Source organism: Ips typographus, linkage group LG1 (genome assembly GCF_016097725.1).
Source record: "Ips typographus isolate SLU linkage group LG1, UJ_Ityp_2.0, whole genome shotgun sequence".
In the NCBI taxonomy this organism is placed as follows: domain Eukaryota; kingdom Metazoa; phylum Arthropoda; class Insecta; order Coleoptera; family Curculionidae; genus Ips; species Ips typographus.
The window spans coordinates 12,608,752-12,634,695 of record NC_138422.1 but is presented as its reverse complement, the minus strand read 5'-3'; the positions used below and the strand labels follow the sequence as shown (position 1 = coordinate 12,634,695).

Here is a 25,944-nt window from a genome sequence, read left to right as displayed (position 1 = left end):
AAAATAAAAGATTAAGACATATTATCATTTATTACTTTTTTCATTACCTCACTTTCTGTAAAATGTGTTCTTTGTTTGGTTTACCCGGTAAAGAACAATAAAAAAATGAACAAAAATTGCTTCAGTTTATATATGAGAAGAAGTTTTGTAAATACCAACATAACCTCAATGAAAATGAACAAAACAAAAAACGTCAAAAAAAATATGAAAAAAAATGGATGAGCTACACCTGTCTGAGACTTTTCAACGATATTTTTCCGATATTTTCTTGTGTTGCGACGAAGATAAATCGGGAAAAGCCAACCTACAACGCGCTACCGAAGTATTCAAATCGGGAAACATTCCAGAAGACGTTATTGCTCAGGTAAATTACTTGCACATTTTCAAACTTTACATTTAACAATCTCTCATAGTGTTTTCTCTAATTGAGTGAAAACTTACTATGATTCACTTGCTTAAAACCGATTTTCCTTTATTCCAAATTAGATTGCAGAACTATGCTGGACACCAGGCACAAACTACCTAAACAAAAAACAGTTTTTCTCAGCTCTTAAACTAGTGGCAGCCTACCAGGCAAATTTACCACTTACAGTCGATTTAATAACAAGCAAGCTGGACTTACCACTGCCTAGGTTTACCTGGGGGTCACTTGAGTCCCAGTCTCCCATTCCTGATCTTATTGAGCTAAGGAATGAACCAGAATACCACACTGACTCAGGCAGTACTGATTCTGAAGCAGACAGTGACACTGTAACTTTTTTCCTTTGAACCAGTTGCAGTTAATCATAAATCAGATACTTTTTTATAGGTGAGATGTTCTCCAGATGCGTCCAGTCCAGCATCTGACAGTCCAACTCCCACCAACAGCATACAGGATCGGAATTGGGCTTGGCAAGGTCTGGTGTCAGAAGAACAAAGGCAGCTATTGGAAGAGTCCTCTGATAGGCATAGCAGTGATGAGGATACTGAAGTGTCGTCAGAGGTTTGGCTGATTACACCTGAACAAAAAGATTATTATACCAAGCAGTTTCAAATCCTGCAAGAGAATACAAATTCTTTGCTAGCTGGTACTGATGCCAGACATTTTTTTGAAAGGTTGGTTGCTGAATCTGTTCTCTTTTGTGTTAACTGGGTGTTTGGGTTAACTACAGGTCTCAACTGCCCATTGATGAGCTGAGGAAGATTTGGCAATTGGCTGATGTTACTAAAGATGGGGCTCTTTCATTGCAGGAGTTTTTTACTGCAATGCATCTGGTATGTTAATAAATTAATAAATTTTTTAATTCAGTGCAAGGATTGAAGTCAAAGAGTGTTTTTAATGAAGCAATGTGGTTTATAATTTGATGAGATGATTTAAAACAATACCTAGATACATTTGAAGAGCAATTTTTTTGTCTCTGAAAAAATGCTGGTGATATATCTTCCTCTTGAATTTCTAGATTTCTTTCTTCTTCTAGAGAAAATTCAAGTCTGCATGACCTTCTCCCTTTTTTCCAGTAGACAGTGAAAAATATAGATTTATAGTTAATATTCTTAATAAACATAATTTTTAAGAATATTAGGGAACACTCCCATTGAGAAAAGCTTAATTTTCATATTCTTTATAAATCCAAATTGTTGGATTTTTACTTAAATAACCATGTTTTGAACCACTTAATACAAATTAATTTATTTACTGTATCTAATTTTTGGCAACAAATTAAGAAACCTTGCAAATCATGTCAAATTATGCATTGGAAAGTTGGGTTATTAGTGGTAAATATTTTCTCACAAGAGGAAAAGAGGTTGCTATACAGATTGTCCCAAATTAGCTTAATTTTAACAAGGTATTCTGCATCGAAAAGCAGTGCTAGTTTGCATAAACATAATATTTTATTTTGTGGAATAATCCTTTGTAAGAAAGATATAGAGTGTTAAAGTTTGAATGTAAAAAAGTAATTTTGCTTATTGTTCTAAAAATACATTAACTGTCTTTGATTGAAAAATATTTTCCTGTAAAAATAACCTTCTTTAAATTGTATACTGGATGTTTTTAAAGAAAAAAATGGGGCAACACTGGTTTTTCCTAAAATACAAATCAAATGTGGATTTTCTTTTCAATTTAGTTCAAAAAAAGGTCTCTTTTGTTTTTTTTTTGTAAAGGCATAGACTAAATGATAAATACAGACAACCAGGACAATGTAATTAAAGTGGCACCCAAAAAAGAAGCCGTTTACACTTCAAGGGCTTTCTAATGTATTTCGGCCGCTTCAGTTGTAGGTAAACTTGAAGAGATGGCGCTAATACAGCTGGTCATTGCAGACATAGTTGCCAACTTTTGCAGTATTTCCTATAATCCGCTTTCTTTTGCTATCCCATCTGAACTGCGTAAGAAAGCTTGATTTTTTCAAATAAATTTGAGTCAAATTACTCGTATTTTGAAAACTAAACAAGATAAGAGTTTCTGGTTTGAGGTATCGATAATAATCTATTTATTTTAAAAGTCACGGGACTCTTTTTTAACGTCGAAACAGAATCCTGAAGCTCACGTGACCGTTTTTTTAGTTTTTAAACCAACACACTAAATCACGTATCTATTTGTAAAATTAAAATGTAATTTTCAACGTCACGTGACAGTTTTTATGGTTAAACTATTTTTTTTTAAAATCGCGTGACGTTAAAAAAAGACGTCAAAACAGATCCTGAAGGTTACTTTACTCTTTTAAGATTAAAAATGGAATTTATAATGTCACATGACAGTTTTAAATGTCATTTGAAGAATCACGTAATCGTTTTTCAGTTTAAACTGATATTTTTAAAGACATGCGACCCTTACAGTGCAAATGGCCACGTGACAATTTTCAATTATTTTAACGTCAAAACGAAATCCTAAAGGTCACGTCACTGTCTTAGATGTCAGAATATTATTTGAAGAGTCACGTGACTCCTTATAATATGCAAATGGTCACGTGACGATTTTCAATAATACATATATTTTTAAATTACGTGACTCCTTTTAATGTGCAAATGGTCACGTGACGATTTTCAATACTCAAATTTAATCTCTAGTCCACGTGACTCTTTTTTAACTTCAAAACGGATCCTAAAGGTCACGTAACTGTTTTAAGATTAAAAATGTATTTTATAATGTCACATGACAGTTTTGAATGTCAAAATGTTATTTAAAGGATCACATGCTCGTTTTTCAGTTTAAACTGATATTTTTAATGACACACGTTACTCTATAATGCATTTTCAATTCAAAACGTGTTCACGTCAAACCGGAATCCTAAAGGTACTAGGGACTACTAAAAGACTGTTTTATATGTTAAAAATATTATTTGTAGAGTCACGTGACTCTTTTTACAGTTCATAAAGTCGCATGACGATTTTCAATAATCAAACTTATTTTTAAAGGTCACGTGTCTCTTTTTGTTATGCCAAAATGGAAGTGACTGTAAATGACAAAATATTATTTGACGTGACTATTTTCAATAATTAAATTTAATTTTAAAGATTATGTGACAGTTTTGTAGTTTTGAACTCTAAATCACGTGACTCATTTTAAGGTACAAATGGACTATTTTAAGATTAAATATGGAATTCAAAATTCATAATGTATTAAGTATAAAATAACCCTTGATGAATATTAAAAATAAGCTTATAAAAAATAACTAAACTAAAAATACAACAAAGTGAAACACAATAATTAAACAGAACACACAAAATCTGTTATTTTTTGCCTAGAAACTAAACAAAAAATGGGAGTTGACTGTTTTCCAACAGTCAAAAGATCCGAATGCGTTTAGTGGTGCCATCTCACGCTGCTTACTTAAATTAATTTTCAGTTCCATTGCCACTGTTTGTCTATACTTATCATTTAGTCTATGGTAAAGGTAACATTTTTGAGTAAAAGCATACAAATTTATCTAAGGGGTAATCAAAATCAGATAATAAACAGTGTTGTTAATTTGTTTTTTTTTTGTAAATTGTATGAAAATTAAAATTTGTGAATATGGGCATAAATGTAGTAAGTGAAAGCAAAACTCAGAGTCGATCTCACTCAGAACTCAGAGTCGATGACACCCTTTCAGATACCCATGGGTGTATTCAGACACCCATGGGTGTCTGAATACACCCGAAACATGTTAGGCAGATAACTTTTATTAATATATATTTGTGGAGATCGACTCTGAGTTTTGCTTTCACTTACACTCACTACTCCACTGCGTGCATATGGACTACTACTTTTCGATAAATGTAGTAATTGAAAAAATAACAGCAGTTTTGGAACAGTACTACAGTACAGTAGTATTTCTCTAATGGTGGATTTTTCGACTATAGTTAATATGCAAACTAGCATTATTTGTTCTGTTGAATATGCTGTTAAAATTGTGCAAGTGCAATTTGGGTCAGCCTGTAGAATATATCATTTGCTCCTTGAAATAGGTTTAGATTAAAAAAAAGAACATTTTCAAATAAAGTTGGTTGTTTCTGTTAAATAAGTGCCCTGAGTTTGTTCAAATGAGTAGGTATTTAGTTTACAAGAAAAATTAATGTTAATAATGATCTTGTTAGGTCAATCATACAGCTTTTTCATCAAAAATAATGCTTACAGGAAGTACAGCTAATATTAGCAGTATTAACAATGGGTTATACAAATTTCCTATAATTAATGCTAAACTCAAAAGTACAAATTTTGAATCTTTATTTAGGTTGTTCTTAGAAAGCACAATATACCAATTCCGGATGTTTTGCCAGCTGCGCTGGTGCCGAAAAATGAGGTTCCAAGACCGCCAAGTCCCCAGCATGATCCGGAACCTGTCGTGGTGCCACATTCCAAAGATGCTACTGTAAAGGAATGGACCAAGTTTGTGGACAGTCCTACCAGTTCCACTGTTTCATCACCAGGTTTGTAATTTAATTCGGATTATTTTATGTAAACTGTATAGGAAATCAAGATAAATGTTAGCTTGCCTCATAAGGCACCAAAAAGTTGTTTTTTAAATTTAAAAATTAGGTTGAAAGTGATTTGTGAGATGTGACGCATTTTCTTAGGATTACTTAAGAAAGTTGCTCGGGCGCCACCTATTTTGGACACTGGAGAAAGAAATTCCAGGATTTAATGAATTCGAATAAACACAATAAAACAAACAGTTACTAGTAATACAGACATATTTATTTTCAGTAAATGTAGGTACACTCTCTTAAACCTAAAGGACTTCCTTAACCTAAAGTAACCCTTTGCATTGAAAAAATGGCGCGTTTTGAAATGATTATCATTGATCAAGAAGTACGTTCAGTCATCGTTCATTCACTCTCAAAGATCTTTTGTCTCTAGTTTTAGAGCTAAAAAAAATACATGTCAACATAAACCACAGCTTAGTAATTAACAACATTTTACTTAAATTATTGACTGATTAGATTATCACATTGGACATTACCACCAAAATAAAATTGACTGTAATAAATAACAGGAATTTAAGTTTCAGTGCAAAATTAGGAATCATCAGCATTTGATATCATCGTTTTTAATGAGCTTTCATTAATTATATGTTTTTCAATAATATTTACTTGCATACTATCTTAAGTATTCTTCAAGTAATGCAACCATGCGATTTCTTTTTAAATATAAATAAAAATATGATATGGTGCTTTATATGTATACAAGTTTTTAGAGTGGAGTTTTTATGGCAAAGTGAAAAAACAATTTTTGCTTGTGTTTTCTTCTTACACTTATGTCCGACAGTATGACAACTCTTGTTTGAGTTTATGAAGATTAATATATAAAGCAAATTTGTTGCAGGTATAAAACCGGTGAATTTTGACTTTCATATAGATCAGAACGATCCCGATTTGAGGCATCCCGTACCTAGAAGACTAACTCCGGAAATGGTGGCCGCTAACGTTGTCCAAACTGAGGAAATTCCCGACGTCATTGATTTAAATAGTCCCAAAAAAAGTGAAGGAAGTCAATTGCCAGTAGGTTGTTGTTTATTTATAATCTGCCTGAGATTTATATGTTGAATCACAGGCAAATCAACATCTTCTGGCAACATCACAACCGCATAGCGCAATTCAACGTCCGCAACCGAAGAAATTGAATTCACGGATGATGGGAGCCATTCCACCGCCCCCAGACGAGATCGGTCCGGTCAGTTTACCTGCGTTTCCACCCCCTAAAAAGGAAAAACCACCCCCACCGCCTCCTAGACCGTTTAAAACGCACGGTAGAAGTTCATCGCTTGATTTGAACAAGTCAGTTGTTTTCGCACGAAAATATACAGGACACAAATAAACGTGCTAACTTTTTTAGGTTAGGAAAGCCGACCGGGGCACCTACAGTGCCGCCCCGCGTTAGCCCCGTGGGGCAAATTAAACAATTAACTGAAGACGAACCGTCGAAGGATCAGGCGCGTTTTGTCAGAATACCGAACCTGGAGCAGTACGAAAATGTCGACGAAGGACTTTTTCCAGGTTAATTTTGCTCGGAAATTCTTGGTAGACAAAATATTTGAAAGGTGGTGATTTTCAGGAGACGTGTACGAAGCCGAACGGACGAAATTCTTTAATAAGGTTTTTGCACCTCGCGAATCTACTGATAGTGTACCGAAAAAACATGGCGCCTTCGAGGTTTACAGGTTGGTACTCCCTTTTCTCAGTGACATGTTTAGTTTAGTTCAACTCAATTGGCAGCAGATTAACACATTGACAGGTAAAGTCAAAATTTTACCCATCGATAATGACGTCAAGCAGGTGAAAAACACGCATGTGTGGAATTAGATCACAAATTTTAACCTGCAAAATGCTTTGAAAAATTATTCGGAAGTGACTGATGATCAAGTGCCTTGAAAATCACATGATCATGAGAGTTGAGAGTTTCAGTTTAATTATCATTTATTCAGCGAATTGGTGTGCTTGCACTCTTTTAACGATCTCTTCTACTCCTATACTCCTAACAACATAATATATTATTAACGCTCACTTATTTTGTGCTGTGTTATTGTGCTTTGCACAATAAAGCTAAAATAGTAATTTGACATACCAACATTACCAACTTTATCGTATCATTGAAGATTAAAACGATTTTATATGAAATCTTTATTAATAATTGTCAACATCATAAATGTACTAATTCCTTCATAAAACCTTAGTTACGAAGGACAACAGGTTCGATAACAGAATAATATTACAACGACTTTTCATGAATATTGTTTTGACAGTTTTCAAACTTAACGGATACTCCACTGCCTTTGGAGTCCACGATCATATTTATGTCTTCTGAAGGCTGATTAATGGCCGAGTATGCATTCCTCTCCATTTCATCCGGTTCCCTAGGGCTTAATCCACTGCCGGAGACATCGCCGATTTGAATTTTGCGAGCAAAGGAAACTTTGGACACACTTTCTTCTAGATACCCTCTAGCAACCTTCGTTGATTCCCATCCACCAAGTTCTTGTAAATCCCCCAATATATCCCCTCCAGCATTAACAAGAAAATTGGCCGAAGATCTTCTAACGCAGTGACCAGTATACACATTAGGATTTTCAAGTGAAAGATACTCAGCTATTTTTTGAGGTAGTTTAGCGAAGAAATGAATGCCGCAGGGCTGTACTGTACATTTTTCTTTTCTATATGATAGAAACAATCTTTGGTGAATAACATGGGCTGGCCTTAACATTGCATACTTTTTAAATAGAAGCACAGGATTGGACTTTGCCCTCAGATACTATCGCGAACGTCCGTTTCTTGTGGGTTTTGGAGTCGGGAATAGTAACAATCAGCTTGTCCTCTAAAACGTCAACATCTTCCGTGGTCATGTTTAGTTCATTGGTTCGGCAGACTCCTCCAATTCCAATTAGAAAGGCCACTTTTAACATCAAAAACTCCTTGTCTGGAGCAGGACGTACAAATTCGTTGATTTGTTCTCTTGTAAATTGTAAAACCTTTGATTTTTTTGCTCTATATCCGACGTTTTTCTTCTTGATAAAACGTATTAAAGCGCCGTATTTGTCGAATTCCACTCTTTCCTTCAACTCTAAGGTGGCTCGTAACATGGAATATTTTGGCCATAAGGACGAAGCAGAATATTCTGCAGCGAGTGTTGCAAAATATGCTAGCAACACCGTTTCTTCTGCACCTCGAACAAAACTGTTCATCTTCTTTCTCATACTGGACTTTCGATTTTTCCGGAAGCAAGTTCAACCTTATAGTGTTGGCTGCAGCCAACATATTATCAGGAATATCTAAATTTTGCATGATTTTAATGCGGACAACAAAAATGAAATGACATACTCGATTATTAGCGATTTAACACCGTCTCGGACATTGCAGGTGCAATGCAAGGTTGCACCTATCAATGTCCACGACTATTATAAATTGCATAATATTCCCGTTACATTAATAGCTCTAATCTTACGAAAAAGAATACATACATACAAAGAAATTTACTATAAGCATACATATATTTAAAACACAACGGCAAAATTCAATGTGCTATCCTAGTAAAATTACAAACTAAACCATAAAATTTACAAAACAAGTACTAATTCTAAATGTGTGCTTTCGAGAACAAAAAAAACAGTATCAAGATGGCATCCCGATTGAATACTCCAATGTGTATAAAGATAGAACATCAGGGCTTTGAAAGTAAGTAATCCTACCAATGCCGAATTAAAACTGTGGGAATGTTGCTAAGTAAAATCAAATATACTGCAATTATGAATAGACAAAATAAGAGATCAAATCTATTCAATGTGTGCTAAAAAAGAATATCTAACAAGTGCAAATTTGCGAAAACAATTAATTTACCAAATTGGAGAGATCAATCTTCATTCTCGGAGTCACTTAATTCCGAGGTTAATTCAGAATCTGAATCATTATTGGCTTCAGTGATAATAAGTGGTTCAATGTCTGAAACATCACAGTATTTTATGGGGTTCCAAGAATGGTTTGTTAGCTTGTTGACATGTTGAATGTAGTTCTTCCAATGTTCTGCTGGCATTTCTCTTAAAACCCTTTCCCAAGTTGTCAATACTTCTACTGCTGTCCCTTGTAAACTTATCATATGTTCATCATATTTTCTCTTGCATTCGGACCAGACCAACTCTATAGGATTGTATGGTGGTAATCTTAAAATTTTGTGGCCAAAAGATTTTACATATTCATCCAGGTAATATTTTTTTTGTGGAATCAATTTTGAACAAACTAAAGTCCAAATCTCATCTTTCATCGCATTTTCTTCAAAATCGTAAATTTTGTTTCCTTAACCAAGATAATTAATTTTTGTTTTGTCCAAGATTTCTAAGAAATTTCTTCTAAAAGTCCAAAATGGTAACTCGCATTGTCAGTTATTATAAGTGATTTTTCCGATAAATTTTCATTTCCTGCCTGAAGTACTATATAACGATCACCTGAAATAGTAGTAGAAGTCATCTCATAGTATTAATGTGGAATCTTACTTCATTAAATTACCTTGAGTACGTTTAGTAGAACTTTTAAACATCGTGTCATCTTGGCAGCTACTTCGAAAGTGTAGAAATTGGCCTTAAAGGACTGATACTAACACTTTTACAACTTTTATATTCAAGAACAATCCAAGAAGACAAGATAAACAGAATAATAACAAAAGAATATCCTAACAACTAACTGACAAACAGACAGACACAAGGGCCGCATTCACCGCCCTCTATACTAGAAAGCCTAAAATGTCACTTTTAATGACGGCGTTAGCGGTTTTGGTTTTATACACAAACCTATTCAGATGTAGTAAGAAATATGTTTTTTTTTATTATTTCGTGTAGTTGATTGCAAGTTGTGAGTGAAAAATCAAAGAAAGGTTCATTCCTGATCCAGATATGTATAGATAGAGCTTTTTATACACAATCAAGTCCAGCCTAAACAAATTTGTTCTGGAAAGTACAACACACAGCAAACTGGTTAAACACTGTTCAATACAAGAAAATCTGTAAATCTTTGAAACTAGGTAAGCAGAACTGGTAAATGGTTCTTATGTTATTACCAAGAACAATCATTCAAAATTATTTTTGTTGCTCTCACAATGAAGAATGCTTTAAAATGTAACTCACATACCTGTGCATGTAACAAGTACCATTGAGTATAGTGTTGGAGTAAAATCATCCCACTTCAAAGTGTTCAACCACTGTTGAGTTAGATCCGGTTTTTTGTAAAGTAAAAAACTGACACGGTGGGGCTTTTTCCTGAGTTGCTGTTACAATGTGGCTTGGAAAACAAAAATAACTTACGCAATTAACCTCAAGTCTTGATTTTAAACCGTAAAAATTCATCTAATCCTCATAAAACTCAATTTCCACAATACAAACAAACGCAAACTGTCACCACTATTTCCGCCATATTGGAATTTTTGACAAGCACCTTCTAGGCTTTCTAGTATAGTAGGCGGTGCCGCATTTGTTTTCACGCTCCATGGAGCGAGCAGAGCTTTTTTGACGTCACAATGACGTAATTTGACAGTTGTTCAAATTATGATTTTGCTCAATTACGTCATCGTGACGTCAAAAACGCTCTGCTCGCTCCATGGAGCGTGAAAACGAATGCGGCCAAGGTTAAGTTTTACTTCTAAACTTAACTAGAGATGTGCAAACTTAAAAGGAAATGATTGCTAATTGCAACAGAAAGGAACCTTTGCTATAAATCCACGTTTCATCCAAAAAAATAGGTGTTAATCCATTCGACGCTTCCTGGTTTCTTTGTATACTCCCTCAAAAATTTCATTTGCTTCATTTGGATGTCTGGAAGTTCCAAATATTGGCGGTTACTAGTCCTTTGCCATATAAAACCAATGCTTTTACACCATCTTCGCAAAGCAGAAATGGAATCGTTAAAATGCTTCTTTGTTTTTCATAAAAGCGGTTATTTTGGTTTTACTGACCGACATTAGAAACCTTTGATATTTGTTTAATTCAAAGTGACAGTAAATGTCAACGTTTTTAATTAGACAGGATGACAAAATTAACAACGTGCGTTTTTTGCTAAAATTGTTTATTTCATATGTTTGATATGCGAGAAACAAAGATGTAAAAAGATGACGTCATTCTCAAAAGGTAAAAATCCAACTATACGTAACTTTTTGTCTATATGGAAAATAGGTGGCAACTGTCAATGTGACAACCTACTTTAATGCCAACATAACGTAATAGTTGTAAAATGTGTCTAATAAATGTACCGTGAAATCGTGATGGTTAAAAGACGTCAAAACTAACATTTTTTGCCGCATACACATTTGTCTGCAAGACTTTACAGGGTGTTGGAATTTTAGAGAAGAAATTGTCACTGTAAGTGAGCTTTTACACCAAAGTAGCATGCCACGTGCGACATGCTGCCTGGAAGCAGAAAGCATGCTACTTATTTTAAAACATGGGTATGTAAACTAATGTTCGCTTTCTTACCGAAGTAGCAACATTTGTTGACAACAGTGTGAAACCGACCATAATTTATACAGGGTGGTCCTGTTTTAAATGTCAATAATTCACCATTCGATAGCCCATCAAAAAAAAAGTTCACATACATTATGTCATTTTCCTGAAAAATGCTTCCCAAGGAAAATACAGTCCATAAATTTTCAGTTTAAAAAATTAGTTTCTTGTCATAACTGTCAGACTGCTGGAGCAATTTTAATCAAATTTAGAACAATTACATATGAAATTAATACCCATTATGTGATGTTAATGATGTTTGTCGAAACTGTCTCCTGTCTCCAGTGGTTTGAATACAGAAAGATGGTTTTAATTTTTCTGCCTTATTCTCTACGTCACTGGATATTTTTCAAAAATTTCAATTTTATTTTTACTTTACTTGTTCAATTTGACAAAATAAGTATCTCTTATAAAATTATCATTTGAAACTTTGTTTACAACCAACAACCCAACCATAAAAATTGTCTTAAAAACGGTGAAAATTGACTTAAGAAGCTTAAAAAATGTCTTTGTAGCCAGTTTTCATAGTTTCCAGACAAATTGAAAGACTTTAGTTTTGAAAATTGACTTAGAAACCAGTAAATTTACTTTGAAACTGTGAAAATCGACTTGAGAGGCTTAAAAACTGTTTTTGTAGTCAGTCGTTATAGTTTTCAGAGAAGTTGAAAAACTTTAGTAGTGAAAATTGACTTGTAGCCATGAAAACTACTTTATCTAGAATTTTTGACAACAAATTCACGCATTTCAACCCGAAAATTGACTTGGATACCAAAAGTGACTCTAAACCAATGAAAAGTCACATCAAAAGCTTAAATTTTGCATTTGGAGTAAGTTTTCATAATTTGAAAATACATTTCAACATTTTAGTTCTTAAATACAGAATATTGACATTAGATTCATGAAAATTGAGGAGTAACTTTTCAGGTTTTTTTACTTTGCTTTGCATTTTCTTAGAACTCTGAACTATTTTTAGGGCTTTAACACTGCTTTCAGCTTGGAAAATGGAGGTTTATCTTAACCAAGTTTTTGACATAGCAGACTTAAAAAAACTATTTTTATTAAATTGACTTCTAGTCGCTTCACTGTGCTTTAAGATTGAAAAATCGAATTTGAAACTATTTTTTATAGTAAAAGTTAAGTTTCAGACTCTTCATTGATGAAAGTAAACAATTTTTGCATTAAATGCTACGATATTAGTATTAAACTCTAATTTTTAGATTAAAATTAGTCCGATAATTCGGACTGTTACCAGTGTTCAATTGAATAAAAAAAAATAAAGTTTGAATTGAATGAGCAGTTTATAGTCTAAAAAATTGAATGCCAGTAAACATTAGTCAAAAAATCCTGTTATTGACTATTTTCGGTGTACTTGTTCCAAATTTGATCAAAATTGGTCCAATGGTTTGACAGTTGTAGCAAAAAAAACGATTTTTAAAATTGAATTTTGGAGGTCTGTGTCTTCCTTAGGAAGTGTTCTACAGGAAAATGACATAATGCATGTCAACTTATTTTTTGATGGGCTATCGATTGGTGAATTATTGACATTTAAAACTGGACCACCCTGTATGGGTTTTAAAATAAGTACCATGCTTTCGGCTTCCAAGCAGCATGTCGCACGTTGCATGCTACGTGCGACATGCACACTAAGAGTAAATAAGTTTAGGTATATTTTTTCTTAATAACGGAGCAGGGCACGCAAAAAAAACAATAGAAAAATATGTTGTTAACAGTTTTATCCCATTTTAAAATTGCAGAGAATAACTAAAAATACAGTTACTTTATGTGATAAAAACATAACATGTTATACCGTTTATACTTAAACCGCGTTTTTTGACAATTCAGTTTTAGGTTATAATAATTTAGGTTTTACAGTTCTTTATCATTTTGCAAAGAGACCAAAACAGCTTTCTACAATCAAATATAAAATTGTAACTGTTTGTTTAATAAAAAACATTTTATTTTACAAACTGTCCTCTTTTAAAACAACTTTTTCTCTTCATTTACAGAAAACCCGTTTCAAATCAATCAGACGAGCGCCAGGTAATTACTTCAGAAGACGAACAATGGGAACAGTTCGAGAAGCTCCATATCGAAAATGCCGCCCTGTTGCGAACCTGCCAAGAACTCAGCCAGGAATTAGCGGATCTGAGAAACGAAAAAACCCGCTTGAAAGTGAAATTAGAGCGGATGCAAGCGGTACAAAATAGTCATTTAACTGAGTTTAGTGAAAGCGATTAATAATCGAAGTGAGATGATTATTCGCTCATTTTTGTCGACCGTGTATTAACAAACAAACGAATGCAAATGAGTCCCATTAATGCATAATTTTTCATTGGTTTTATTTTAATGCACGATTTTTTGATAGGCAACCAAATACGCTCATAGTTCTCTCTTTTTTTATTTGTTGAAACAGAGAGACAGCACACAAATTGAAATAATTCTTTTTTTAATTAATACTAATGAAAAAAGATTGAACTATACCATGAGTATATCTGGTTGCCTATGATAAAATTGTGTATTAACGTGAAACAATTGAAAAATTATGCATTACATGGGACCAATGAATAAAAACAATGTAAACATAGCAGGAAGGAGCAATAGCAAACAAAGTGGGGGACAGAAACAAGGGGGAGGCGGGGGGAGTAATATGGCTGCCGTCAATACTTGTTAATCTTGTCCACTGTACAACTTAATTTAAATTTGCAAAACTCAACTGTTAAAGAACCACAAACAAACAAAACAAACTAACACTATACTACAACAAATACAAACAACAAATTTTTGCGGGTTTGAAACTCAAAACTTTCAATGACTTTGCGTCAATTCAACTGCGCAGTAGGCGAATGCGCAATCAAAGATGGTGGACTTCCGTCCCCCTCGCTTAATGCACAAACGGGTTATAATTTGTATTATTGTTACCTCCTGATACTTGTTCTTTTTACTCATTACATGGGACTCATTAATAAACTATTTTGCATTCGTTATCGTCCACTAAAAAAGGCGGTTAATACACGGTTGACGGAAAACAAAATAACGGCTCTTAATATGTCGTTGTCGTTGTCTATAGTAAATTAACATTAACAGTCTTTATGAAACCGTAGTATGTAAAGACGCTAAAGTCTGATTGTCTATTGTTGAGGATCGGTTTTTACATTTACGTCCGTATGTGAATAATTCATTATTTTTTATGATAATTTCTTCAAGCATGGTTTGGCAAAGAAAGTTATCGAATTTGCGAGAATCTCAAGTTTTTGGGTGACAATCTGTTATTGAGTCAGCAAATTTACTACCCCATCACCTGTTTACGAGCAAAAAAAGTTGTTTTAACTACATAGTTGACATTTTATGAGTAAATTTTAAACTAAACAAAGGCGTATCATATATACGGGGTGTGTCTAAGCGACAGCAAAAATGATTGACAATCGTATCGTTGCGCAGTAATTTGTGAAACACTCCGTATATTATTGCTGTTAAATTATGATAATATGATGTGATACATAGGTGTATAATAATAATATGGTCTGTTAACAGAAATTTGATTTAAACATTTTTGCAACAAGTCAAAATCTCAAGGTTGTTTTACTATGAAGTATTATTAAATAAACTGTTACGTTTACAACAAACACGCACTATTAAGGTTGCAGTGTGCAACAATTTATATAGAAAAATCCGTAATGGAAAGAGCGTCGTCAAAAAATTAATTTCAATTAAAGTATTATTTAAAAATAAAGGGGTTTTTATTATACTACTCTGAAGAGTTTGATAGTTTTGACGCTCCATATGGAAACCCATACATATAAAAGTGATGGAAGCAAAAAAAAACACCCCAAGGCTAAAATACACTTAAATCAAAGCTTTTTACATATTGTCTTGAAAATAAGGATTTTTTTTCAAGAAAATAAAGAAAATTTATTTATTTAATTTATAGAGAAAGTACATTTTTGTAGGGATGTCAAGTGTTTACCATTATAGTTAGTTTTAGTAGGATTGTATGTAGTTATTAAGAAAATTAACAGTATTACTTGATGAACCTCAAAGAAGGTGAAAAAGGTGGTACGTGGAGGTAGAAGGTGGGAAAAAAGGTTTTTTTTTTTTGTTTTTATGGTGGTTGATTGTCAGAGAGACTTTGAGAGAGCTAAAAAAGTCAATTTTAAAAAAAGAGAAATTTGAGCAAAAATTAGACTATTGAAGATCAGGGGATCTTAGAAAGCTTTTTCCTTCCGGAACGGAAGGTACTGGGTGTAATACCGAGTGCTACCAGCAATTGTACCGTCTAGTCCACGTTATGACATGGAGCAGATTGTGATAGGAGGACCTATTCCAGAAGTGGTTAAATCGATAACCGAGGAGGCCTCCCGGCTGTTACCGAGATACAGCCTTTGCAGTTAAAAATCCACCTCAACGGAAAAGAAGAAGATTGGTCAACTGACGGTTTATTTTGGACAATTTCGACTCTTTGATGAAGAGTATTAGCAGGATTTTTAGGTAGAAAGTAAGTTAGATAGGTTTAGTTATTTACCTTAAAAATAACTTGGCATTCCTATTATAGAATTTTTATTCAAGCTTATTTATTTAAATTTTCTTTATTTACTAGTGTAAGGGCAGGTTCCTCGTGGGTCATATGATTCCTTTACATTAGTGTGGGTTACAGCTTCGGGACCTCAGTTTGCACTTTCCGGTCTAAGATCGGGATTAGCGGACAGGAGGCGGTAATTTACGGTCACTAACAAACTCACTACTAATCCGAATATTTAATATATTGAACTTGTAACAAAAGAATATAATTTATTAGCGACACCACCTTGTCTTAGTGTAAGTAGGACGTAGACTGGCGGAAAACGGAAATGGCCAGACTCTGGTGTTGGTCTGGAGGTAGGTGGCGCATCAGGTACAGTGGCGGTGTTGTCGGATGTAAGGGGTGGTGTTACACTAGATTATTAGAATGAATAATCAGGGTGAATCTGATGCCAGTTATGATGATATTATCATGCAACTAGGAGGTGAGGGAGATTTGAGTAAATCTCATCTTCAGGATGATAATAATCGTGACAATATTGTACCGTCGTACTCCTTAATGACACACTTCTTGTACAACACTGTATATTGTTTACAAACAATAAACTGATACTGACTTTTAACCTCGTTATCTGACAACTTCGACTTCACTACAACCATCAACTCAACAACTGACTAACCAGGCCTGGTTCAGCTGCTTATATAGGCTTCCATGGTTTCTAGAAAGTTCCCAAATATTCATGAAATTGACTTTCTCTCTCACACTCATTAAGCTATAACATAAATCTCTCTCTATATAAGCAACGGAGCCAGGATTTTCTAGAACACAGACAAAAGAATGTAGAACGTAAACAAAGCAACGTAACATACAGGGGTAACAACAAATAACTAAAGAAATCCTAACTAATAATCAAAAGTTCGCTTCGCAACAATATCATAGGTTTTTAGTCAGGGTAAAATTCGGAAATTTCTTGTTGTACAGGGCGTCCCCATGATAACTAGTTTATTATCTCAGTAAGTGATGTGACAAAGACAGTTTTGGGCCAGAAATTGGTAGTTATCTACTAGCCCTTTTAATTCGGTTAAATGTCTAAATTTCAAATAATTGCAAAAGTACAAATTTTCAAGAAAGATAAGGGGTGGTTTTGCCTTTGAAAGGAGATAATAATAATTAATAATAATAATATAATATTTATTTAGCATAAAAAGCTACATGGAAAAACATTGAAAATAAAAACAATTAAATCACACAAAGTTAAAATAGATAAAAATAAAATACAAACAGTAATTAATAATTCGACAAATAACCTATCCTAAAACATGTTTTCTAATTAGACCCTTAAAAACTTCCATACTATCACACTCTTTAATTACATTGGGTAACTTGTTGTATTTCTGTAATCCACCATACAAAATAGAATTGAACATTTGGCTGCTCTTACACTTATCACTCAATATAAAATCAAAACAGTTTCTCGTATTGTATTGGTGTACATCTTTAAAAACTTTTATCCTATCGCAAATGTATGGCGGTATCATTCCATTTTTAATCTTAAATATAAAAACATAAACATCAAACATAATCTCTTGTTTAACAGATAAAATGTTCAAGCCGTTGAGCATCGTCGATACAGAGGTGTATCTGTTACACTTTAATATACTCCTCATAGCACGATTTGAATTTCGTCGGTTTTAAATGCGGGCAAACCAAACAACAGGGTGGAACAAAATCGCAAATGTGGAGCTGCTATGCTTTTATATAATAACAGTTTGCTGTGTAACGATAGTTGATTACCAATTCTTGCAATAAATCCAACTTTTTTTGAATGACATAATTAGCATGATCGTAAAAGTTCAAGTTTGTAGTGTTATTAACAATTACATGTATGTCGTCCAAGTCAACACCTCGCAAATTACACTTTTTTCCAAACAAACAGTATTTTGATTTCGTTGTATTAACACACAGTCTGTTGTAGCAAAGCCATTTGAAAAGTCTCTCCAGATTGTTATTTATTATTTGCTGCATTATATTCAAATCCCTTCCAGTTACGTACAACATTGTGTCATCTGCGAACAACTCTATATGACATCCACTTACAACCTCAACGATATCATTAACATACAACAAAAACAACAATGGACCCAAAACAGTACCTTGCGGTACTCCATGTTCCACCCTTAATTTATTTGACAAACAATTCCCAAATTTGACTTTTTGACTTCTATTGGTTAAGTATGATTCGAACCACTTCCGCACAGTACCATCTATCCCCACACTTTCAAGCTTTTAAAGCAGCAACGTCCTATTAACTGTTGCTTGCGTCCTATTAAATGCTCTCCTGAAATCCAAGAACACTGACAACACAAAATTACCCTTATCTAGCTCTCTTTTAAATATATCGCAGATATTAACGACTGCCGTCTCACAGGAGTGATGTTCCCGAAAACCAGACTGACTAACCATTATAATATCATTTGTGTCGCAGTGTTTCTGAATCTGCGTTTTTACTGCTAATTCCAGAACTTTTTCATACACCTCTAAGGTATTAATGGGCCTGAATTCGTTGCAAGAAACAGTTTTTGATATTTTTGGAACGGGTATCACAGTTGACTCTTTCCAATTCTCAGGAAAAATGCCGCTGTAAAGAGATGTATTGATGACATCCAACAATCGGTCACCAGCTACATAACATACATCACGTAAGACATCCCTGGATATCCCACTTACACCTCCCCCCACATTCTTCATATTCTTTAAAATGGATTTTATGGAAGTCTGACATTGACAATAATACAAATTTTAAAAAACTTACTGATATTTCAGGAGCTGATCCAGAGATTTTTTCAGGTGTGTTGTGTCTTGGAATACTATTTACAATTTCATTTACACTGCTAACAAAATACGTGTTAAATTCTTGAGCAATCAACGACTGCTCAGAAACACAGAGATATTTGCCAAAAACTCTTCTAAGGGTAGAATTTGCTTAAAACAAACCACACGCTAAATAGAATTTCCTTATTAATACCAGTTTATTTTGGTTAACTGCTTTTTTGAAATGTAGTATTACATTATGCAGTGTTATATTACAAACATATTTTTTAAAAAGACTCAAAATCTTCCCCTTGTAGAATAGTCGACACGCTAGAGTGCCATTAAAGACCAGCTGACTGACATAAACCACCCCTAAAACTAGTCTTTTTTGCTCTGGTGCGTGCGATCAGGCATCCACCCCTCTTTGTTGCACCCCTTTTTATAGAATTAATTGCTTTCTATTGTAGGACGCCTGCATATTGGACTCGTGCCTAAAAATAACCATCTGGTTTTAATCTCTGTCGGGTTTTAACAGCCGGGAAGTTCGGAGTTGCGGAGTTTTATCTTCGTTTTCATTACAGCTTTATAATTAGATAAGCGTTTTGCGTCTGCATTTTCGAGAGGAAATCGATATTTCTGGGTGGAATAGTTATTTTAGTATTATTGCAATATTGTGCTAATCATGGTGCCTGTGGACGATCATAAAATAATGGAAGTGGAAGGGTTGAGTTATCCTGTTTCTAGTAATAGCGCAGCTTTTAAGGACTCTCCATATCAGAATCAAGGATTTTGGAACTTTCATAGGTAAGTTACTTAAATAATTATGTTTGTTGGTTTTCTAGTTGTAATCAGTACAAAAAAACAAAACAAAATTTAAGTATGTGACTTGACAATGGTTTTCATTGCTACTCTACAGGGTGTATCCTGAATGCGTTCAGGAGGTTAAAATAAGATAAATGAACCTATATTGTTTAATTCAAACAATTAATTTAATTTAAACAATCCCCAAGCAATTCAGCGTACCACTGGACAGATTAACAAGCGTGCTGCAGCTTGTATTGAAGTTGGTGGGGGTATTTTCGAAAATATTCTAAATTAGTTTAGTTTTGTTGTTTAGACCACAATTATTTGTTTGTATTGCTTTTAAAATGAAAAACAGAGTCACAAAACTTAAGGATCGATTATTTCAAAAACGGTTAAGAATTTAATTAAACAAAAAAGGGGTCATTTATCTTATTTCAACATCCTGAACGCATTCCCAAAATATGTCCCTTTCCTCCCGAAACACCCTGTATAAACGAAGTCATCTGGGTCGGGCCTCGCATAAGATAACACCATCAAAGAAGTTTCAAATTTCAATGGCTTTTGTGAGCCTTGTTTGACTAGATTTACACCACATACACATTATACGCAGGATCATATTTGTTAAACCAAACAATCAGGCTCGTTTTGGAATATTCTCTCTCTAACTCGCTGAAAAATTGACTAAATATCTAATTAATGAATGTGTTGAGCACAATTTGAATGAGTAGTTCGTCATTGGTCACAAAAAGCAGCTTCAGCTTGCTGCTTTTTCTTGACCAATCACAAACTAGTACCACTTACCATAAAAGTTTAATTATCAAATTTTTAGGTTAGCTAATGAACAATATTTGTGTTACCTGAGACACCTGGAAATGTCCTCCACAGAAATCCAAGAAGAAGAGAAGAAAAAATTGAAAATTATGGCTTATCAGGGACCAAATCTACAATATTGTAGAAATATTGACTAAAGTAGTGTACAGTATTAGTTAAGAGTCATTATTATAGTCAATTTTAACAATAAGAGATTAAAAAGATATAGTTAATTGTTATTTGCAATACTAGTTCTAGTCATTTGAAACGTTTTAACCAAATGGTGTATAGAATGTAGTAATAGTAAATATTTTATTCTATACACTGATGAAAAGAAACATTTTTGTAAACCAAACAATGTGTAATATAATTGAATAAAAATTATTGGGGATGACCAAATAAAAACATCACCAAATGGTCAGTTTATTTACTTTATTTTCCATAAATGTTATACAATTATACATTAAAGTAGCCACAAAACCGTACGCGGCCTTGCAACTAGAAAATAAAACAATAGATTTCCTAAATTGTCCTACTTCATGATCGTAACGCCATGTTTTATACATTTATAGCTCTTAAAATTTAAGGCTTAGCGCGAGTAGTGTGAAAATCAAAAAAGTTGTTCAATAAAAGCGACGCCCGTTCTCCAAGACCTAAATAATTCATCAATTTTTTTCCTTATAATTTCCATAAATCTTATCACAATCGAATTTGCCTTAATCACTAAAACCAACTCACTGAGTTCTTAGAGACGGGCGCTATTAAATGTTTTTAAGTACAAGCTTCTAGAGAAAGAGTACATCAATATTTATTATTATTTAAGTATTATTTATTATTACGTACATGTAGTGACCAACTGTGGAAATTCAACAATCACGTGGCAAAAATAATCACAATAAATAAGCTTTCTCATTTTTTTTTTATTATTATAACGGTTATTTATGGTACTACCCTTGCCTTCTATCTTTTGTTACGTCACTGTTATTAGTAGAGTTTCACGTCACAATGACGTAATTTAACAAAACATTATTTCGACCAACTGTCAGATTACGTCAACTTTGCCCTGTTAAACCGAACTATGAGAAGTTATCACACTATAACTTTACAGACTGATTTTCTTACCTTTTCTGAGATCTTTCCTATGTACCGGGTGACCCAATAAAACTGTTTCTCGGCCATATCTCAGAAACTGTACGTCGTATGACTTTGGGGTTACAAAAATAACTGGGTAAATTGGCCATGAAGAATCGCTGGAAAATATTTTGAAGTTCTTAAAATGACCACCAGAGGTGCCAACTGCCATCTTAAATTTAAAAAATGCATTTTCTATAAATTTTGCATTACCAACTACTAAGTTTTTTCAGACTATGATCTACTAGTTTTTGTTCACATTTTTAAAGAGAAATTTCAGTTATTTCAAAAAGAAAGATGGTTCAATTGTGTTTGTAATAACCTGCTGTAACATCTTAGTGATCTGACCGATTTTAACAAATTTGGTATCGTTGAAAATAGCAAATCCTTGGGCAATATAAATCAACCACAATATAGTTCATTTAGTTGAATCCTTTGCCGCCAGTGGGTTAGTTTGGACACATAACACAAATTCCAAAAAAATCAAATGGAATGGTGACTTTTTCTGTATGAAAAAGTAGCCAAATATCTTTCAAATAGGCCAGTAAAAACCGTTTTACAAAATCTTGTTTCTAAACTAAAATATTGGGAAAACCAGATGAATGAAACTTTGAAGGCCAATCATCGCGCGGTAAGTTTCCTAAAACTAAAAATCAATTTAGCTACAAGATGAATAAGATGTTAAACCACTTGTGAGGCTAACTGCCATCTTAATCATTAAGCCTTATAAAAAATATTTATTATCATAACATTCATGTTGCTTCAAAAAAGGACTAAACGCATCCTGAACTTTATACAGGTGTGGTAAATCCAAAACCGACCATAGGAAAGCCGTGTAACTGACAGAGAAACGTAGATAATTGCATGCGTGGGACAAAGACAGTAAACGAAAAAAATACCAAGTAGGCCATATTTTCAGTACGCTGTTGCCAAAATCCAATACCGTCGACATAATTAATTTTGTGTACAGCGTACTGAAAATATGGCCTACTTGGTATTTTTTTCGTTTACTGTCTTTGTCCCACGCATGCAATTATCTACGTTTCTCTGTCAGTTACACGGTTTTCCTATGGTCGGTTTTGGATTTACCACACCTGTATAGAAGTCAGTTTAATATTATTCTTACCTTTAATTGAAAAAGTAAGCCTAAAAACCCAAATAAGTGTACTTTTACTATTTGCATTTTCCACATTTTTCGCATTTTTTTATTTTTCAATCATATTGCAAAAAATAAAGAAACACTTTACCCAAAATGCTAGATTTGTAGGGAATCAAATTTTACAAAAAATCTTTATAAATGGTACCAAAATATGTGCCTGTGATTCTTGGCCTTCAAAGATCCATTAATCTGATTTTCCCAATATTTGAGGTTAGGAACGAGATTTTAAAAAACGGTTTTTACTAGCCTAACTGGATCCTTTTTCATAAACTCAAAGTCATATCATTCCGTTTGATTTTTTTGATTAATTTGGAATTTGGGTCATAGTGTCAAAACTAGCCCCCTGGCGGAGTAAGATTCAACTATATTATGGTTGATTCTTATTGCCCAAGGGCTCTTTTCAACGATACAATTGAACACCCCTCACCAACTTTGTTTTTGAAATAACTGAAATGTTTTACAAAAATGCTAGATGAACTGGTTCTCTTTAAAAATGTGAACAAAAACTTTGTAGTTTGTTATGCAAAATTTATGGAAAATGCAATTTTCAAATTTAAGATGACAGTTGGCACCTCTCGTGGCCATTCTTAGAACTTGAAAATATTTTCCAGCGATTCTTCATGGCCAATTTACCCAGTAATTTTTTTTACCCCAACGTCATACGTCATACGACGAACGGTTTCCGAGATATGGCCGAGGAATGGTTTTATTGGGTCACCCGGTACTTAAAACATTTTTTCAATCAATATTGTACTGACGGAAACTGAATAAATAAAATATTGGAAAATAATCACAGTTTGGATTACCAAAATAAAATTTCTATCTTATTTTAATATTCGGAAATATTCGTAATACCTGTAAGCTTATCAATATGACAACGTTGGAAATATTTTTTTTAATCTAAAGTGTTAAACAGCTATACAGCAAAGTGTTTAAGTTATAATAATTTGCTGTAGTTTGACTGTTACAGAAGGAGTATTATCTGACTGAACAATTATCTGATTGGTCAAAACGGTAATTTTTGAACCTTCCTAGAAAAAGAATAGAACAGGAATCCAGTGGAAAGTAGAGAGAACCATTAGAAATTACCGAGCTAGACAAAGATGACGTCGAAACCTCCAAATGCCATTTTCGATTGGCAGGTTTAGTGCAAAACTCGTGTATTACCATACTATTTCAATGACATTAGATATAGCAGGATACAGATACATGAGTTTTGCACTAAACTCGCCAATTGAAAACGTCATAAAAATGAACTTACCAGATAAGAGGAAGTCAAAAACGAACAGAATCTCATAGCAACTGTCAAAACACAGTGGTGTACAAAAAATTATTTGTAAAATTCAACGACATTTTTTTGACAATTTTTGGGTGCAAAGCGGTAGTTTGATAATAAAATCGTTAAAAAGGAAAGTTGACATTGAATTGAAAACGAACTGAAAAACACTAGAGTAATTGTCAAAATGTTTGCGGTTAAATTCTGTAAATTCTTAATTTGCTGTTTTTTTTTTCAGTTATTATGAGTGTTTGTCAAAAGTTTTCATAACACTGAAAAAGTGAACAATGACTGGACAAGGAGTTTAATTATAGAATTAAGACAAACACAAAAAAGGGACGTTGTTACAACGATTTTGCATTAATGAGCAATATTTTTACGAAGAGCATTAAAAACGCCTTAGAATACTTAACTTAAACTTACAATCCGATGTCAAATTTGATTAGGTCTGAATGTATATTTTGCAAGTACTATTAAATATACATACTGAAAATATTATAACTGCTTTAAGCTTTCTCCAACCATTTTTCCAGAAGAATACATATTATTTAAGCACAGTTAAAGTCATAGTCCAGTTTTCTCTAAAAGGAAAATGTTTGCAACTGTTGACCAAACGTTCTACTAATATTTTACGGTTAATGAAAAGCTTCGGCATAGTCCAACAACACTGAGATTGATTCGAAAAATGATAACATATAAAGCTATCTTACACCTACGTATTATATTGGATAATTACTACTAAATTAACTCGAAAATATACATAAATAAAATTTCTATATGTATATAAGTTTAAAAGGATCACAACGGTTTAAAGCAAAAGTGTTTATAGGGGGTTTGCCGACCGGAAACATCACCGAAACAGCTTTTAAAATACTTATTTGTTTTTATTCTGTACAAAAATTTAACGCGTTCTCGAATCCACAACTTTCTCGGTGATATTCAGTCTCGAAACCAGTTAAGGAATGACTAGAATGTTTACAAACAGGGTGCAATACAATTAATCGCAATTTCGTTAACCCTGTATAATTATTATATTTTAATGTCATGCTAGGCTTTCTACGAAACATCGCCTTATTATTAATAAGGAATCCGTTCTTATTGCACCTATTCGGCCAGTTTAAAAATTATAAGGAGGCAATCTATTAATATTAGTTATAATAGTTCATTTTTGCGCCACACGATCTATATGTTTTGTATACAGTGCGTTTTTTTTAACGCGCAACATTTTAAGCTTATGTTGGACCATGTTATTTTGGAACTACAGGTATAAAACTTGGAAGATGTGTCTTCAGTACCATGAAGCTCAAGTAAGACCACCAATTCGGTCTAAGAAGTGTTTACAAATTAGCAAAAAGTCATCTTTTCTGGAACATATTTTATCTTTCCATATTCCCTGTATGTATGTTTACCTGCTATCTGCTCTGTCAGTATCAAAAACAACACCTACCATACATACAGGGAGTATAAATCTTTTCGAAAGAAGATGACTTTTTGCTAGTTTGTAAACACTTTTTAGACCGAATTGGTGGTTGTACTTAAGGTTCAGGGTACTAAAGACACACTTGTCAAGTTTTACACCTGTAGTTTCAAAATAACATGGTCTAACATGGGCTTAAAAATTTAACACGTGAAATCCTATGTTGCGCGTTAAAAAAAACGCACTGTATATTTATTAGGTTACTTCTTAAAAAGCTACTGTTCATTCGAAAAGCTTTCCTCAATAAACCAAAACGGATTCCATATCAATCATGTCTCATTTTGGGCATACTATAGGAGGATCGGTATTAACCTCTTTTTCTTTGTTTTGTGGCTGTCGCCTGGCCGATTTAGATCTAATCTGGCCCGCTAAGAGTGGATTAATAGCGTACAACCAATCGTGCACCTCTTTTTCATGGAGGGTTTGCAGAAGATATCCTCGATGCTTACTTACAACGCTAAAAGTGTTGGGTAGACGAACCTAGGAAATTTGATGATATTTGTTAAATTACTAGACGTTTCGTAT

General features: G+C 33.5%; 2 protein-coding genes and 3 long non-coding RNA genes across 20 annotated transcripts in view; 2 read left to right on the top strand and 3 right to left on the bottom strand.

Moving 5' to 3' along the window:
- Positions 1–163: 163 nt before the first annotated feature.
- Reps (RALBP1 associated Eps domain containing) lies at positions 164–15,165 on the top strand. 2 transcript variants are annotated; one of them, XM_081995825.1, is made up of 10 exons: positions 164–364; positions 487–750; positions 809–1,095; positions 1,152–1,254; positions 4,695–4,890; positions 5,819–5,961; positions 6,014–6,237; positions 6,296–6,456; positions 6,515–6,620; positions 13,442–15,165. In XM_081995825.1, exons 1-10 carry the CDS (start codon positions 215–217, stop codon positions 13,671–13,673), a joined length of 1,866 nt encoding a protein of 621 aa, XP_081851951.1. In that variant the 5' UTR covers positions 164–214; the 3' UTR covers positions 13,674–15,165. The 2 variants fall into 2 exon arrangements, with proteins under 2 accessions (XP_081851951.1, XP_081851940.1); XM_081995814.1 differs by having other exon boundaries at positions 165–364; positions 5,786–5,961.
- Positions 8,426–8,903, bottom strand: LOC145740397 (uncharacterized). Its single transcript, XR_014181417.1, has 2 exons — positions 8,791–8,903; positions 8,426–8,740 (listed from the first exon to the last, which is right to left on the bottom strand). It is a non-coding gene; the product is annotated as an uncharacterized LOC145740397 (long non-coding RNA).
- LOC145740390 (uncharacterized) lies at positions 8,947–10,085 on the bottom strand. Its single transcript, XR_014181409.1, has 3 exons — positions 9,454–10,085; positions 9,140–9,392; positions 8,947–9,087 (listed from the first exon to the last, which is right to left on the bottom strand). It is a non-coding gene; the product is annotated as an uncharacterized LOC145740390 (long non-coding RNA).
- A 4,054-nt stretch (positions 15,166–19,219) lies between the features above and the next one.
- On the top strand, positions 19,220–20,797 carry LOC145740382 (uncharacterized). Its single transcript, XR_014181408.1, has 2 exons — positions 19,220–19,566; positions 20,396–20,797. It is a non-coding gene; the product is annotated as an uncharacterized LOC145740382 (long non-coding RNA).
- unc-104 (kinesin family member unc-104) overlaps positions 20,794–25,944 on the bottom strand; it is a 30,777-nt gene continuing 25,626 nt past the window's right edge. For all 15 annotated transcript variants that reach the window (XM_081995633.1, XM_081995730.1, XM_081995645.1 and 12 more), the window contains one exon: positions 20,794–25,899. In XM_081995633.1, the coding sequence (XP_081851759.1) occupies positions 25,696–25,899 (204 nt within the window). In that variant the 3' untranslated portion in view covers positions 20,794–25,695. The remainder of the gene's footprint in view (positions 25,900–25,944) is intronic.

Coding starts and splice junctions, on each gene's coding strand:
- Reps (XM_081995814.1), top strand. CDS start 215: ATGGATGAGCTACACCTGTCTGAGACTTTTCAACGATATTTTTCCGAT. Junction 5,962..6,013: donor GTGAAGGAAGTCAATTGCCA/GTAGGTTGTTGT, acceptor GTTGAATCACAG/GCAAATCAACATCTTCTGGC. Junction 6,621..13,441: donor GGCGCCTTCGAGGTTTACAG/GTTGGTACTCCC, acceptor CTTCATTTACAG/AAAACCCGTTTCAAATCAAT.